This window comes from Myotis myotis, unplaced genomic scaffold (genome assembly GCF_014108235.1).
Source record: "Myotis myotis isolate mMyoMyo1 unplaced genomic scaffold, mMyoMyo1.p scaffold_m19_p_28, whole genome shotgun sequence".
In the NCBI taxonomy this organism is placed as follows: Eukaryota; Metazoa; Chordata; class Mammalia; order Chiroptera; family Vespertilionidae; genus Myotis; species Myotis myotis.
In genome coordinates this window covers 2313633-2331654 of record NW_023416333.1, presented here as the reverse complement: position 1 = coordinate 2331654, position 18022 = coordinate 2313633, and the positions used below count along the sequence as shown (strand labels likewise).

Here is an 18022-nt window from a genome sequence, read left to right as displayed (position 1 = left end):
TGCGGGCACATCCCCAGTAGGAGATGTGCAGGAGGCAGCTGATCGATGTTTCTCTCTCATCGATGTTTCTAACTCTCTATCTCTCTCCCTTCCTCTCTGTAAAAACTCAATAAAATATATTTAAAAAAAAAAAAAGAAAGAAAATATACCTCACAAGCCTTTGTGGATAGAATACCTTCAACAGTATTTCTACTCACCTTGCCTTTGATTTTATAAGTTTTAAACTGTGACAACTCTCATTGTGAATTAAATTTTAATATATACAGCACATGGGTGGTCTATGCCTGTTTAATTCTGTAATTAAATATTGCACTTCTTTCTGTTTTGGGGTTATTTCAGAATACTTGAAGTACATGTAAATGAATATATTCATTTATAAGGATAACATTTTAATGTGTTTGACTAAGTTTATAAGTAGCATCAAGTGGTTTATAAAATTAATATAAATGTGAGTTTTTAAAACTTTTAATTTTGAAAAAAAACCTTAATTTTGAAATAAGCTTAGAATCACAAAAACTGAAATTTTCTTGAGATTTCCAAATGCCCTTCATCTATCTATTTACTTGCAAAGGTAAAACCTTACATAGTCACAGTTCATTCTCAAGTAGAGTAAAGTGAAATTGTTACAGTGCTCTTAACTACAGGATTTATTTGTATCTCCAATTTTAGCAAACACTCATTTTTGTTTGTTTTATTATATATAATTTAAGGAAATTTTATCACATGTAGATTTTTGTAACCATAGTAGAAATTCAGAAAGTTTTGCTATCACAAACTCCTTCAGGCTATCTTTCATTCTTTTTTTTTTTAAAAAAAGGTTTTTATTGATTTCAGAGAACAGAAGGGAGAGGGAGATAGAAACATCAATGATAAGAGAGAATAACTGATTGGTTGCCTCCTACACACCCCCTACCAGGGGTCACGCCGGAAACCCAGGCATGTGCCGTGACCGGTTATTGACGTGACCTGGTTCATGGGTTGATACTCAACCACTGAGTAACACTGGTCCAACTACCTTTTCATAGTCACATCCTTGTCCTGACCTTAGTTTTTGGCATCATTGCTCTCTTTGTATCTGTAGTTTTGTCATGTATGGAATATTAGAAAAATCGAGTCATTTTACATGTATCCTTTTGAGTTGGGCTATTTGAACTTGTAAGAATACATATTGGTCTCTGCCTCTGGTTCCACGTACAAATCGCCTGGAACCCTTGTAAATTTCTAAGTGATAACAGGAGAGAGGGTCTGGAAGTACAATTCATGGTCAATCATGCCTATTTGAGGAAGGATTCATAAACATCCCTATAGCTGGATATTCTGAGATCTTCCAGGTGGATAAAGACATCCAGGTATGGGGAGGGTGATGCACCCTCGTTTCATGGGGACAGATGTTGTGCTTGGGACTCCCAGACCTCGCAGAGTGTATCTCTGCCTGTTCATCTATAACCTCAATGATGAATGTGTAGTTAGATGTGTATTTGTCATCACATTAACTTTGGTAAAATGTCTGGTCACTTGTAACTGTCTATGACTTCTGGCAATTTTTTAATTAAAGGAGCGGGGAAACAACAAAGCTGTATGTTGCAATTTCACTAATTTCATGCCTTTTTCTCTATGCAACAAGTCTTGGGTTTTTTTTGTGTGTGTGGGTTTTTAAATCCTCACCGGAGGATATTTTGTGTTTTTTTTAAATCCCCACCCAATGTTTTGTAAAGAGATGCAATGGAGCAGGAGGGGGATGGGGAGAGAAACATCCACGTGAGAGACCCATCCATTGGTTGCCACCCACATGTCCCCCTTACCAGGGCTGGGGAATCTGCAACCCAGGGACCTACCCTTGACCAGGAATGGAACCCCAACCACCTTTGGTCTGCAGGCCCACGCTCTAACCACTGAAGAACCCGGCCAGGGCAACTTGTGGTGTTTTTTTTTAGAAATATGTTGTACAAAAAAAAAAAAAGAAAGAAAGAAATATGTTGTACAAACTGGATAATAAAACCTGCAGCCATGGCCTGGGTGGTGACTTTGTTGGCGTGCTGTCCAGAGCACTGGGAAAGTGGCAGTTTTGATTCTGGGTGAGGACACATGCCCTATTTCAGGTTTGATCCCTGTGGGGGGCGTACAGGAGGCAACCCATCAGTGGATCTCTCTCACAGCAATTTCTCTCTCAAAATGAATGACAAAATCTATACTAATTAAAGGGTAATATGCTAAATAGACTGGGTATTTTCTGGACAAAGCTATGGTGGGTCAAGGCAGAAGCAGTTAAAGGCAATGAGGCCGGCAAGGGAGAGCAGTTAGGGGCGATCAGGATGGCAAGGGAGAGCAGTTAGGGGCGATCAGGATGGCAAGGGAGAGCAGTTAGGGGTGATCAGGATGGCAAGGGAGAGCAGTTAGGGGCGATCAGGCCAGCAAGGGAGAGCAGTTAGGGGCGATCCGGATGGCAAGGGAGAGCAGTTAGGGGCCATCAGGATGGCAAGGGAGAGCAGTTAGGGGCGATCAGGCAGGCAAGGGAGAGCAGTTAGGGGCGATCAGGCCGGCAAGGGAGAGCAGTTAGGGGCGATCAGGCAGGCAAGGGAGAGCAGTTAGGGGCGATCAGGCAGGCAAGGGAGAGCAGTTAGGGGCGATCAGGCAGGCAAGGGAGAGCAGTTAGGGGCGATCAGGCAGGCAAGGGAGAGCAGTTAGGGGCGATCAGGCAGGCAAGGGAGAGCAGTTAGGGGCGATCAGGCAGGCAAGGGAGAGCAGTTAGGGGCGATCAGGCCAGCAGGCAGGTGAGCAGTTAGGAGCGATCAGGCAGGCAAGGGAGAGCAGTTAGGGGCGATCAGGCCGGCAAGGGAGAGCAGTTAGGGGTGATCAGGCCAGCAGGCAGGTGAGCAGTTAGGAGCCAGCAGTCCCAGATTTCGAGAGGAATCGGGCCTAAACCGGCAGTCAGACATCCCCCGACGGGTCCTGGATTGGAGAGGGTGCAGGTGGGGCTGAAGAGCTCCCCTCCCCCACAGGAATTTCGTGCACCGGGCCTCTAGTAAATTAATAAATAACATAAAAAGCTGCAGTCACATGACTTCTTTGCCCAGACCACGCAAGACAATTTATCTCATTTCGTATTTGCCTCCCCAAGCTCTGAAAATATTACTCACTTTACACAACTGTCCAAGTGCTGGGAAACGAGATAAAATTCCTGAGTTTCTCACCTTCCCTCCATCCCTGGCTCCTGGACCCAAAGTCCTGGCTTTGCCTTCTGTACGGCAGTCAGGCCTCCCAACATGGCGGCCCCCAGGCGGCGGCGCGGCAACTGGGCGCCGCCATTTTCCGGGAGGGGAATACGGTTCTGCGAAGGCCTCAGGTCCCCGCCCGCCGCCGCCGGATGACGCAATATCTGAGCGCCGCTTGCAGCCGCCGAATCCGTTCGCGGAAGTGTAACGCTTGGGCCATCCCGGTGGTTTGCAGAAAGCAGGTCAGTGAGCTCCTGTCCTTTCAAGTTTATAGAAAATGTTTTTCCTCCTGTGAGGTTCGCCAGAGGGTGGGAGGGGTGCAGCGGGACCCGCGGGATTCCCGGCGGCGGTCGGGTCGCTTTGCGGGGGGGCGGGGGGCACCAAGGTGTTTGGGAGGAAGCAGGTGTGACGCTCCCGCCTGCGGTTGGGGTCCCCTTGGGGTCCCCCGGCGGTTCGGGGTCGGGAGAGATGGACGGCCGTGTCCCGCCCGCCGTGGCCTTTGCGGGTCCCTCTGTGAGGGACTCGGCTGACGTTTGGCTGATCGCGGCGTCAGGTTCCGGTCCGGGGTTTTCCGCGGGGCTCCTCGGTGGGGGTCGCCGTGTGGGGGCGTCGGTCCGGGTTTGGGGTTAATGGGGGGGCGGGGGGAGGCGTGTCTTTCCGGAGCGTCGGGGGAGGTGGAGCTGTGGTCGCCCAGGACCCCGGCTGGTGGGCGTGGAGGTTCCTCCGGGCTGGAGGCTGAGGCCGTTTCCTGCTGCTGATGAACAGGTGTTGTTCGCAGCCGCCTGATTGCCTCTAGCTGCCTCTGCCTTGGCCCCGCCACCGTGGCTTTGTCCGGAAGATACCCGGTCTATTTAGCATATTACCCTTTAGTTAGTATAGATTCTGTCATTCATTCATTCATTCATTCATTCATTCATTTTGAGAGAGAGAGAGACATTGCTTTGAGAGAGACCCACTGATGGCTTCCCTCCTGTACGCCCACGATCGAACCCGAAACAGGGGATGTGTCCTCACTCAGAATCGAAACTGCCACCTTCCGGGTGCTCTGGACAGCGGGTAAGGCTGAGGCGTCAGGCCTGGGGGAGGGCGGAGCCGGTGATCGGGGGAGACTGGGGTCCCCTATGAAGGACGCCGCTGTGAGCATTCTTTTTTTTTTTAATATATTTTATTGGCTTTTTACAGAGAGGAAGGGGAGGGATAGAGAGTTAGAAACATGGATGTGAGAGAAACATCGATCAGCTGCCTCCTGCACGCCCCTATGGGGATGTGCCCACAACCAAGGTACATGCCCTTGACCGGAATCGAACATGGGACCCTTCAGTCCGCAGGCGGAGGCTCTATCCACTGAGCCGAACCGGTTAGGGCAGAAGCCCTGTGCCTTAGCTCCTTATCCAGGGGTTGGCTGACAGCAGCGGAGAGACAACCCAGCCTCACTCATAACTTAGTATGAAAGCCGTATTGACATGCATGTTCATATGTGCTGCTCACAGATGTAAGAAACGAGACTCCAGCACCCCGTGGTGTTCTGTGTGCCCTCCCAATTATATTACATCCTCTCACCCCAGGTAATTACTATTGCTCTCCACACCGAGCACTTTAAGGCCTTTATAGTTTTGTCATGTTATTAATCACCCCCGATCCTTATAGTTTATTAAGTTTACCTACTTTTAACTGTATCAGTCATCTTATATTATGCATTTTTTTAAATATATTTTATTGATTTTTTACAGAGAGGAAGGGAGAGAGAGAGTTAGAAACATCAATGAGAGAGAAACATCGATCAGCTGCCTCCTGCACATCTCCTACTGGGGATGTGCCCGCAACCCAGGTACATGCTGTTGACCGGAATCGAACCTGGGACCTTTCAGTCCGCAGGCCAACGCTCTATCCACTGAGCCAAACTGGTTTCGGCATATTATGCATTTTTTAATGTCAGGGTTCTTTTGCTCAGTACATAGGTGTATACTTTTTTTTTTTTTCCGTGTGAAATTTTTATATTTAGAATTAGGCAGCTGGACTCAGTTTAGATGATTCCGATTTTGTTGGCACCATATTCAGGAGCCAGTCGAACATATGCCTTCTCACCATCAGGCCTGATCAGGGTGTTGACCTTGGCCACATCAGTGTCATAAGCTTCTTCACAGCCTGTTTGATCTGGTGCTTCTTGGCCTGGACATCCACAATGAATACTAGTGTCTTACTGTCTTCTATCTTCTTCATGGCTGACTTAGTAGTCAGGGGGAATTTGATGATGGCGTAGAGGGTAAGCTTGTTTCTTCCGGGCACGCTCTTCTGAGAATATTTGGGCTGCCTCTGGAGCCTTAGTGTCTTTGGCCGTCGGAAGGTGGGTGATGTGCGGATCTTCTTTTTTGTGTGGCTATGGACGCCTTTCAACACTGCTTTCTTTGCCTTCAAAGCCTTTGCTTTGGCTTTGGCTTTGGGAGGGGCAGGGACTTCCTTCTTAGCTTTTGGCATCTTCCTAAAAAGCAGGTGTATGCAGTAACCGATTTGGCTCAGTGGATAGACGCCGGCCTGCGGACTGAAAGGTCCCAGGTTCGATTCCGGCTAAGGGCATGTACCTTGGTTGCGGGAACATCCCCAGTAGGGGGTGTGCAGGAGGCAGCTGATTGATGTTTCTCTCTCATTGATGTTTCTAACTCTCTATCCCTCTCCCTCCTCTCTGTAAAAAAATCAATAAAATATATATTTTTTTAAAAAAGCAGGTGTATACTTTTTTGCTCTGTAATGAGGGTCAGGTAACCCTATTCTATAATGTTTACACAGTAATTATTTTAGAAGTTGCAAGCCACAGAATGTCTCTCACATATGCTTCACAAAAAAAAGTGTTTTACCATTTAAGAAATATTTTTTATTGATTTCAGAAAGGAAGGGAGCAGGAGAGAGAGCGATTGAAATATCAATTGCTGGAAGCTGTTCCATCCTTGCTGCTTGACACAGTTGCTGCAGGGAAGAAACATCTGCACAGCATATGTTTCAAGGGACCTGGCGTAGATGGCATACTGTTCTTAATATGTTTGCTCCCCTTCTTAGCACTATGTGTTTTAACCAAGGTCACCTCTCCGAGAAAGGTTGTTTCCCCAGGTGGGAATTTTTTCCCTGGAGTTAGGGATTAACAGGACTAAGGAAGGGAATAAATCCGTAAAACCCCTTAACTAAGTGCCAGGCTGGTAATTAATCACTTTAACTACGAACAATCACGCTTAAGCTACATAATCTTTACTTAGGATAATCTCCTTCAGTTACTTCCTTGTAGCTTAATAGAACAATAGAGTAACCTTGGAATGGAGATAAGAAATGCCCTAACCTTTGGAATAGAATGGACAGGATTAAAATCCACTTGTATAAATACAGATGTAACAGGAGAATAAAGACCAAACCTGGCTAGAGAACCTGGCTAAGCTGCTGATCAACTGAACACTGTCTCCGTGTCCTTCCTTCTTCGCTGACTCGTCCACACCTTTGGGAACCCCTGGACCTGCTGGGGCAGGACCCCAACATCTGGCATCCGAACAGGATTCCCCTAGGTAAGCCCCCCCGCACTCGGGATTGATAGGACTCTGTCGTAAGGTGCTGCAGACCCCCCTATAGAGGATAAGTAGGGTAAGAGGGTAGATAGTACAGAACCTAGATTGAGAAGATGGGCCATACTGAGTCGAAAGAAAGAAGACTCTGTATTGATCTTTTAAAACATATGTTTGCTACCAGAGGAGTTAAGGTTACTCCCAATCAGACAGAACGTTTTATACAAGAAGTCTGTTCATGGTTTCCTGAGGAAGGAATGTTTAGAAACTTGGACTGAAGGAGAGCAATTAAAGACTTATTACAGATTCCATAGATCTCAGAAGGCCCCTTTTTTACCTCTGGAATTTAATTCGTGACACCTTGGCACCAGAGGCAGAAACGGTTGAACTTTCTCAAACTTTAAATAGTCCCTCAGCTCCACCTAGAGAGGACACATCATTATTGTCCCCAGATCAATCTAAGAGCAATTTTGCTATGCCTACTGATTGAAAGGAGAATAAATATCATAAACATGACCCTTGGTCCTTTCCAGTCAGTAGAGAGGAGAAAAGCCCTCCCATTCAAAACAGGCTCCCTAAATTAGAAAGGAAGCCTAAACCAGGTCCTCCGGCTCCTATGAGCTCCAGGTCTAAATTTCAAAGGGTGATAAGAGAAGCTGAAGCTAGTGGAGATCTTGAATTCTCACTCTGCTTCCCAGTCGTGTATGAGAGTGAGGGGAATGAAAACCCACCTAGGGATAATGCTCAACTAACTGAGCCACACTGTCCAGGGCTCAGGTGTTGTTTTAAAATTATATTTCCCCCATCCACTAGCATGTAAATTATGTACTTTAAGACAACTGTTAGTTTTTATTCTGACATTAGAGACTGCATACAACCTGGAACTTTGTTAAATTCTTGACTTAATTAGTACTTTATTCTCTCCTCTAACAATACAGGGATCTTAAAGAACTTCAAATTCATTTACCGCCTTCCAGTTCGTTTACCATCTTGGGTACTTTCGTATATATTCAAAACCCCTAAGATAGTAACATTTTTGCTTATGAGAGAGAGCTGAGAGCTTGCCCAGTGCACTGGGTTTCTGGCTGAAATGTGTGCAGAAACGTTTGAAGAGGCACCTGAGCACACAAGCTTTCAAGGGAAACAGTGCCCAGACCCTCTCTGTCCACATGCTCTGCTCTGTGTTAGTGATTTTCCTGAGGCTCACCCGCTCCTAGGCCTGGTGCGGGCATGGATGTCATCTCCCAGGTCTCCTGTGACACGCACCCCACTTACCTCCACAGGATAAAGGAGTGCCGCCGCACAGGTGGGACCTAAAGCTCTCCTGGCCAGAAGAATACGTACTTCCTGGCACCATTTGAAGGGACACTAGCGATCCTGTGGCCTTGTGTGAGCTGAGTGCTCAGAGCAGTGTAGCATCGGGGCCCAGAGGAAGTGCACCACCCGTGGGATTCTCTCCTCCGTCCACAGGCCTGACTCCCCTGGAGCAATAGAACCATGTGAAGCAGGAGGAGGCTGTGGGGTTGGGTGTCAGCATTTCCATGACACCCCTGACTGCAGACGGATTTCTCTACAGAAATAAAGAGCAGCCCTGGCTGGTTTGGCTCAGTAGATAGAGCTTTGGCCTGGGGATTGACAGACCCCAGATTCGATTCCAGTCAAGGACACATGCCCGGGTTGCAGGCTGGATCCCCAGTAGGGTGCGTGCAGGAGGCAGCTGATCCATGATTCTCTCTCATCATGGATGTTTCTCTCTCTCCCTCTCCTTTCCTCTCTGAAATCAATAAAAATATATTTAAAAAAAGAAAGAAATACAGAGGCAAACCCCGAACACATCAATTGTGGCCTGTCACAAGGGCCTCGCCATTGTGGCTCTTTTCAGAGAACAGAAGGAAATGCTCCAGGCTCAGGTGATTGGGTTTGCTTTATCCTTTCTTGTCTTCATTCATGGATATCTAGAGGCCTATAAAAACCACCTTTGTTAATATGAAAAATATACATACACTATATGTATATCTTTTGTTTCTCAAATATAAAGTGGCATTTCTAGGTTAACAAGAACATTTTTTTACACATTATTGAAACTTGTAATTGGATGAATCCATGAATGTGTGAATGCATAATTACAAAATACAAGATGTGGCAAAGTTTGTGAGTACACAAACTGCAATTTATTCTTGTATTATTATTTATTAACTAGAGGCCCAGTGCACAAAAATTTGTGCACTCAGGGGGCGGGGGTCCCTCAGCCCGGCCTGTGCCCTCTCGCAGTCTGGAACCCCTCGGGGGATGACCACTTGCTGGATTTGGCCTGCTCCCCAGGGGATTGGGCCTAAGATGGCATCAGACATCCCTCTGGCAGCCCGACAGCCCTCCAGGGATGTCCACTTGCTAGCGGGGAGCAGACCTAAGCTGCAGTCGGACATCCTTAGCGCTGCTGAGTAGGCAAGAGAGGCTCCCACCACCACTGCTGTATTGGCAGCCATCAGCCTGGCTTGTGGCTGAGCAGAGCTCCCCCCTGTGAGAGCACACTGACTACCAGAGGGCAGCTCCTGCACTGAGTGTCTGCCCCCTGGTGGTCAGTGTGTGTCTTAGTGACCAGTCATTCCCAGTCTTTTTGCTGTTAGGGTCAGTTTTCATATTACCCTTTTACTATATAGGATAGAGGCCTGGTGCACGGGTGGGACGGGCTGGTTTGCCCTGAAGTGTGTCCCGGATCAGGGTAGGGGTCCCGCTTGGGTGACACCCCCTTCAGGGTGGAGGTCCCCACTGGGGGGCCTGGCCAGCCTGGATGAGGGGCTGATGGCTGTTTGCAGCTGGTCACACCCCCTTCAGGTTGGGGGTCCCCACTGGGGTGCCTGGCCAGTCTGGGTGAGGGTTGAGGGCCGTTTTCAGGCTGGCAGGCGACTAAAGCTCCCAGCCTCTCCTTTTTTTCTTTTTGTTTTTATTCTGGGATTTATTTACCTTCTATAGCTGTCACTGGAGCTGAGAGCCGGCTCCAGCTCTGAGGCCCCGGCTGGCTGAAAGCAGGTATCTGGGGTTTGTTTAGCTTCTATAATTGAAACATTGTTGCTTTTGGAGCTTTGGCTTCAGGAGCTCAGAGCCGGGACGCAGCAGGCGGGGAACCTTGGCTTCTTCCATCACTGGAGCAAGCAAGCCTCATGTTCACTTCAGCTGCATGGCTGCCGGTCGCCATCTTGGTTGGCAGTTAATTTGCATATCGCCCTGATTAGCCAATGGGAAGCGTAGCGGAGGTACGGTTAATTACCCTATTTGTCTATTATTAGATAGGATTATTGCATCTTATGTCCCTACTGGGGATCAGGCCCGCAACCGGTCATGTACCTTGGCAGGGAATTGAACCTCTGGCCTCTCCTTGCATGGAAAATGAAGCTTATCAAACTACTGGCCAGGGCAATTATAGAATTACTAGAGGCCCGGTGCATGAATTTGTGCATGGGTGGGGTCCGGCCACCCATGCCCGGATAGGGGCCAATGTGGGCCCGGCCAGCCGGGAGGAGGGGGCCACAGGAGGTTGGCCGCTGGCCCCACCCCCCGCAGTACGCCTCATAACGACTTGTCATTCTGGTCCTTCTTGTCACTTAGGGTTTTTTATATATATATATATATATATATATATATATATATATATATATATATATATAAATTTTTCACTTGAGTAACGGTAAACCTACTTTTGCCCCACCCTGTGTTTTACTAGGCATGTAATTATTCAACTATATATAAAATAAAACCCCAGTTGCTACATAGATGCAGTTTATAGAGTGACATGCACAGAAAAACTAACCTTTCTTCCATATCATCTAAAGGTCATCACCCCATTACACAACATGGAGTTGTTACCGGAACCCCTGACATTTCACGATGTGGCCGTGGACTTCACCTGGGAGGAGTGGCAGCTCCTGGGCCCCGAGCAGAAGGACCTGTACAGGGACGTGATGATGGAGACCTACAGCCACCTGGTGTGCGTGGGTGAGGACAGCTCCCGTGTGTCACCCAGCGGGTACCCTGTTAGTGGCTTTTCCTTTCTCAGCTGCGTAACTGCTCAGAGTAACTCCAGTTCTCAGAGATGGTGGGATCTCAGGTACTTCTCTTGCTGCAGACAGGAGGGTATTATGTCCCTTCTCCTGAGAGAAAAGTCTTTGTGTTACAGATGGGAAACCTGCTCATTCCTTGAAATGTTACATTCTCTCTTCTTGACAGAGCCCAGCCCAAGATAATATGTCTAAGTCTTTGTCCTTGTTCACAAGCAGGGTTTCAAGGCAGCACACCAGACGCGCTCTTCAAGCTGGAACGAGGGGAAGAACCGTGGACAGTACAGCGTGGACGCCACTGTCCAGTCTCTCCAGGTGAGGGGGTGAGAACCAGCAAGGTGGGAGGCAGGAAGTCACATTCCAGTCAGAGGCCACGTCAGAGCTGTGACAGTGAATGAGGAAACTCAAATCTCTCCTCCACGTATGAGAACCCTTTTTCTTTGTAGAAGTTTAGGGGAAAATACACCCCTTTTTTATTTTCTGCTAAAAAATCTTATTTTATCCTCCTCGTGTTATTGTTTTAGTAGTTTTCTTCCTCCAGGGATTCTCAGATCTTCCTCCTTTTTGTTTCAGTCACAGTGTCTGCTTGTGTTATCACCTCTCTTGCTGTGTAATTCCACTTTCTTTGCCTCTCTGGAAAGACAGAACTTTGAATTTATTTTTTTTCTTTATTAACTAAGGTATTACATATGTGTTCTTATCCCCCCATTGCTCCCCCACCCCACTCCCATTCATGCCCTCACCCTCCTGGTGTCTGCCTCCATGTGTTATGCTTATATGCTTGCATACAACTCCTTTGGTTGATCTCTCCACCTACCCCCACCCTCCCCTGTCTTCCCTCTGAGGTTTGAGCATCTGCTCAATGCTTCTCTGTCTCTGGATCTGTTTTTGTTCATCAATTTATGTTCATTATAGTTCACAAATGAGTGAGATCATGTGATATTTATCTTTCTCTGACTGACTTATTTCGCTTAGCATAACGCTCTCCAGGTCTATCCAAGCTGTTGCAAATGCTAGGAGTTCCTTCCTTTTTATAGCAGCTTAGTATTCCATTGTGTAGCTGTACCACAGTTTTTTAATCCATTCATCTGCTAATGGGCACTTAGACTGTTTCCAAATCTTACCTATTGTTAATTGTGCCGCTATGAACATAGGCGTGCATATATCCTTTCTCATTGTTGTTTCTAGTTTCTTCGGACATATTCCTAAAAGTGGGATCATTGGGTCAAATGGCAGTTCCATTTTTAGTTTTTTGAGGAAACTCCATACTGTCTTCCAAGTGGCTGCACCAGTCTGCATTCCCACCAGCAGTGCACGAGGGTTCCTTTTTCTCCGCATCCTCGCCAGCACTTGTTGTTTGTCGATTTTTTTTTTATTATTGATTTTTTACAGAGAGGAAGGGAGAGGGATACAGAGTTAGAAACATCGATGAGAGAGAAACATCGACCAGCTGCCTCCTGCACACCCCCCACTGGGGATGTGCCCACAACCAAGGTACATGCCCTTGTCTGGAATCGAACCCGGGACCCTTCAGTCCACAGGCCAATGCTCTATCCACTGAGCCAAACCGATCAGGGCTGTTGATTTGTTGATGATAGTTATTCTGACAGGTGTGAGATGGTACCTCATTGTCGTTGTTGTTTTTTTGCCATTGTCATTTTGATTGGCATCTCTCAGATGATTAGTGACTTTGAGCATGTTTTCATGTCTCTTGGCCTTCCTTATGTCCTCTTTCGATATCACTTTTTTCTTACTACTGGGCTGTTAGCAGTGGAATGGCTCTTTGATAAGTTGCCTTTAAGCACATGGATGAGGGATGTGAGTCAGCTCCCTGGAGTGTTTCAAATATGAGACTATGGGACATTCAAGGAGTTATATCTGGATTTGTGTGAGGAGCTTCTAGAAACTTGTCTGCATAGCCAGTAAAGAGCAAGAGGGAAAATGACTGGAGATAATGACCGTGGTGTAGCAGCTGGAAGTTCTGAGATACTGGTCACGCATTGCCTTGGGAGACCATTTAAGACCTTGCTTTCATTCCAAATGAGTTGAGACACCCGTGAGAACTTTTGAGTAGAGGAATAGCATTATTTAACTAATTTTTGAATTTTTAAAAAATATATTTCTTGTTGATTTTAGATATAAAGAGACAGGGAGGGGGAGAGAGAGAGAGAAAGAACATCAATGTGAGAGAGAAACATCATTTGGTTGCCTCCTATGTGCACTGGGGATCAAACCCACAACTTGTGTCTGTGCCCTGACCGGGAATTGAACCGGTGACCATTTGGTGCAAAGGATGATGCTCACCCAACTGAGCCACACTGGTCAGTTCACTAATTTTTTATTTATTTATTTATTTATAAATATTTTTATTGATTTCAGAGAGGAAGAAAGAGGGAGAGAGAGAGAGATAGAAACATCAATGATGAGAAAGAATCATTGATTGGCTGTCTCCTGCACACCTACCACTGGGGAATTGAGCCCACAACCTGGGCATGTGCCCTTGACTGGAATCGAACCTGGGACCCTTCAGTCTGCAGGCCAACGCTCTAGCCACTGAGCTAAACCAGGTGGGGCTAATTTTTTAAATGGACAACCTTGCCTATAGTACAGAAGGTAGAAATTATCAGGGAGAGTAATGTACTGTCATATTCATGGTTACAATTTGTGACAGTACAAAAGTACATATTAATATTATCAAAAATAAAAGGTACACAGGAAAGAATCCAGGTGTCTCATGGAAAGAGCTAAATCAGCTCTGGCTGGTGGTGCCCAGTGGTTACAGCTTTGGCCTTTGCACCGAAGGGTCACGGTGGATTCCCAAGGGACATATACCTGGGTTGCAGATTTAATTCCCTGCCCTCTAGGGTGCGTGCAGGACCCACCAATCAATGTGTCTCTGTCACATTGATATTTCTCTCTCTCTCTCCCTCCCTCCCTCCCTCCCTCTCTCCCCGCCCCCCTTCCATCCACACACTCTAAAAATCAATGGAAAAAATATCCTCCAGTGAGGATTGACAACACCAGAAATGTGCAAAATCACCTGACCTCATCTATGATCTTTTTAAAAGTGTCTAAAGTTAAGAGACAAGAAGAAGTAGCAGAGGTGGTTTTCCAATTAGCCTTAAAGCAAAGAGGAAAGAGCCTGTGGACTCTGGGAGCTGAGGGCTTCAGTCCTACAACCATAGGAGCAGAATTCCAAAGCACTACCTGTGCTTTCACCTTTTATTCTACGTGTTTTGAAACACAGTCTCATTTAGGACTCTTTCTTTGAAGAACTTGTATATATTGATGGGATCCACACTACTATTTTCCGATAAGACCTTTTTAAAAAATACATATTTTTATTGATTTCAGAGAGGAAGAGAGAGGGAGAGAGAGTTAGAAACATCAGTGATGAGAGAGAATCATTGATTAGTTGCCACCTGCATGCCCTCAGTGGGTATGGAGCCTACAACCCGGGCATGTGCCCTGACGAGGAATCAAATGGTGACCTCCTGGCTCATAGGCAGATGCTGAACCACTGAGCCATGCTGGTTGGGCTAGATAAGACCTTCTTTAACATTTTCATATTAACCTCAATGTCAAGAACTATGAATGAAAATAAGTATATTTCTTATTTTACATAACATAAGATTGTCACTACATAGTTACTTCACATGAAGGCTTTTTTAAAGCAGTTTTATTTCTAACTAGGATTATGAGAGATTACAGAATGATTCACTTCTGTTCTGTCCTAGAACGCAGGAAGATCCATCCTCTGCCACATCACCTGCACAGTCGAAGCATTCAGAAGAATGTGGAACGATGCTGTGAATATAATATGTCTGCAAATATTAATCAGAGCGGAGGTCATTACCTACTAAAGCAAAATCATGATATGTGTGAGATAAGTGAAAAACTTACAGAATCAAATTTAAGTTTTGAAAACCAAAACAAAAGCCGTAACTTAAGGAATTCCATTGAGTTGAATGGAGATAGGACATGCATTGTGCATGCTAACCAAGAACAATTTTACACTGAAATCACATTGCCTGGCAGTACCAAACCCATTAATAAGAAGTCCCAGATCACTGTAGAAAAAGCACATGTATGCACTGAATGTGGGAAAGCCTTTGTGAAGATGTCTCAGCTCACGGATCACCACAGAGTTCACACAAGAGAGAAACCTTATGAGTGCAGTCTGTGTGGGAAAACTTTCAGCAGAAAATCCAGGCTCACCGAACATCAGAGAATTCATTCAGGACTCAAACAGTATGAATGCACTGAATGTGACAAAACCTTCCTCAAGAAATCACAGTTCAATAGACATCAGAAAACTCACATGGGAGAGAAACCTTATATGTGCAGTGAGTGTGGGAAAGAGTTCATCAAAAAGTTTTGGCTCATTTGTCATCAGAGAACTCATACAGGGGAGAAACCCTATCGGTGCAGTCTATGTGAAAAGACCTTCTGTACAAAGTCTAATCTAAATAAACATCAAAAAATGCATACAGGAGAGAAACCTTACAAATGCAGTGAATGTGGAAAAGCGTTTGTTGAGAGAAATCATCTTATTGCCCATCATCGAACTCATACAGGAGAGAAACCCCATGAATGCCATCTGTGTGGGAAGACCTTCCGTATAAAATCTAATCTAAATAAACATACAAAAACCCATACAGGAGAAAAGCCTTATAAATGCAGTGTATGTGGAAAAGGCTTTATTGAGAAGAAGCGTCTTATTGTACATCATCGAACTCATACAGGAGAGAAACCCCATGGATGCAATCTATGTGGGAAGACCTTCGCTACAAAGTTTAGTCTCACAGTACATGAAAGAAGTCATACAGGAGAGAAACCTTATACATGCAGTGAATGTGGGAAAGGCTTTGTCAAAAAGAGTCATCTGATAGGGCATCACCGAACTCACACAGGAGAGAAACCTTTTACATGCAATGAATGTGGGAAAGGATTCACATTGAAGCAGTACCTTATAGGACATCAGCTAACTCATGCTGAACAGAAGCCCTATGTATGTAGTGTGTGTGGTAAAGGCTTCATTGCGAAGCGTGATCTCACCGTACATCAGCGAAGTCATAGTTCAGATAAACCATATATATGCAATGAATGTGGAAAAGGCTTTATTGTGAAACGTGCTCTCATTATACATCAGAGAATACACACAGGAGAGAAACCCTACGTGTGTAACGAATGTGGAAAAGCCTTCTCGGTGAAAATACAGCTGATTGTACATCAGAGAACTCATACAGGAGAGAAACCCTTTTTATGTAGTGAATGTGGGAAAGGCTTCTCAACGAAGCACTGCCTTATAGGACATCTGCGAACTCATACTGGAGAGAAGCCCTATGTATGTAGTGTGTGTGGAAAATGCTTCACCATGAAGCGTGATCTCACTATACATCAGCAGGGTCATACTTCAGAAAAACCATATATGTGTAGTGAATGTGGAAAGGGCTTCATCGTGAAGAGTCGTCTGATTGTACATCAGCGAATACACACAGGAGAGAAACCCTATGTATGCAGTGATTGTGGGAAAGGCTTCCCACAGAAAAGGCAACTGATTGTACATCAGTGGACTCATACAGGACAGAAACCTTATATATGTAGTGAATGTGGGAAAGACTTCACAGTAAAACGTAATCTAATCAAACATCACCTAAAACATACAAGAGACAAGCCTCAGGAATGTAGTGGAAGAGGCTTCACCATGAAAACTGATCTTACTTTACATTAGCAAAGTTATACTTAAGAGAAACTGTGTATGTTCAATGAATTGGGGTAAATCTTTACCCCAAAGACTCATGTCAGTGTACATCAGCACACTCACATGGGAGATAACGTTTCTATGTGCAAGAAGTATGGCAAAGGCTTAATTGGGAAAAACATGCTCATTGCACAAATGTGAATTTATATGGAGAGGAACTGTATATATGTAATGAATGTGGAAAGAGGATACTGGGGGTATTCTTCAGCAAACTCATACTGTAGAGAAGCCATACACATGTAATAAAAGTGGTTAAGGCTTTAGGAAGAAGACATGCCTCATGCACCATCAGAGATATCACTCAAGAAGGACTTTGTTTGCATGTACTGAATGTGGAAAATTTGCATTCAGCAAAAATTATCTCATTACCCATCAGAATCCACATGGGAGAGAAGCCCTATGAATGAATTTAATGTGGGAAAGCCTTCACTACAAACTCAGGACTATGTTCATCAAAGAAAACATACAGGAAGGAGGCCCTAAGGGTGCAGCAATTGTGGAAAAGCTTCTGACCACTTGTCAATTGTTAAACGTAAGATTTCACAGGTAGTTGCTTTCGGGTAAGCCTGTTGCCAGGTGTAGGTCCTCAAGATAATAGTATACAAAAAATATTATGCAGTAAAGAATAACTTAATACAACAGGAAAGTTAGGGGGAAAATGAATAACTTACTGCAAAGAATCTGGTACTATCTTTCTTGGTCATTTTCCTGATTTTATATAAAGAAATTACAAAACAATTTGGATACAATCAGCCTTCATGAAAATATTTTTGGACATTATATGTCTAAAATGTTTATCTTGATATAAGTCCTATGAATGTGACAGAATAGGAAGTTCTTTAGTGGGAAGTAGAACTTACGATATGTGATCATCAGAAATCATGATTGAATATTTCTAAGTATGGAAAAGCATCTTCCCCAAAGTAAAACCTCAATAGATGTCATTTTACACTAGACAACTAATTTTCTCTGGTAGGGATATGGCATGGTTTGCAGTAACTCATGTTCCCTTATCATTTGCCAGAAATTCATGCAGAAATAACTCATGAACACATTCAATTGGTGCACTTTAGCAAAACTTCCAATAACTTAATGAAGAAAAGAATCCTTGAGTGAAAAAGCATTCTATCACAAGTCTAAACCTCACAAGCAGTTAGGGACAGGATACCTTCAGCTATAATTTCTAAATACATTATATATATATATATATTCAGAGAGGAAGAGGGAGATAGAAGCATCAGTAATGAGAGAGAAGCATTGATCGGCTGCTCCCCACACAGCCCCCTACTAGGAGTTGAACCCACATTCCAGGCTTGTGCCCTGAGCTCTTCAGCCATAATTTCAGTTGCCTTGCCATTGACTTTATAACTTTTAAACAGTTACAATTATTCTCATCATGAATAAAATTTTGTATACAACACAGGAGTGGTCTATGCCTGTTTCATTATG

The 18022-nt window shown here is 45.0% G+C and overlaps 1 protein-coding gene and 1 pseudogene across 1 annotated transcript; one reads left to right on the top strand and one right to left on the bottom strand.

Moving 5' to 3' along the window:
* Positions 1 to 5121: 5121 nt before the first annotated feature.
* On the bottom strand, positions 5122 to 5687 carry LOC118649237 (annotated as a pseudogene).
* A 1010-nt stretch (positions 5688 to 6697) lies between these two features.
* LOC118649183 (zinc finger protein 615-like) lies at positions 6698 to 18022 on the top strand. Its single transcript, XM_036296009.1, has 5 exons — positions 6698 to 6757; positions 8038 to 8664; positions 10585 to 10747; positions 11026 to 11124; positions 14547 to 18022. The coding sequence occupies exons 2-5, from the start codon at positions 8650 to 8652 to the stop codon at positions 16541 to 16543; spliced, it is 2274 nt and encodes a 757-aa protein (XP_036151902.1). The 5' UTR covers positions 6698 to 6757; positions 8038 to 8649; the 3' UTR covers positions 16544 to 18022.

Excerpts from the sequence above, each read along its gene's own strand:
- LOC118649183 (XM_036296009.1), top strand. Across the intron at positions 10,748-11,025 it reads CAGCCACCTGGTGTGCGTGG|CAGGGTTTCAAGGCAGCACA; the intron begins GTGAGGACAGCT and ends CTTGTTCACAAG. Across the intron at positions 11,125-14,546 it reads CCACTGTCCAGTCTCTCCAG|AACGCAGGAAGATCCATCCT; the intron begins GTGAGGGGGTGA and ends GTTCTGTCCTAG.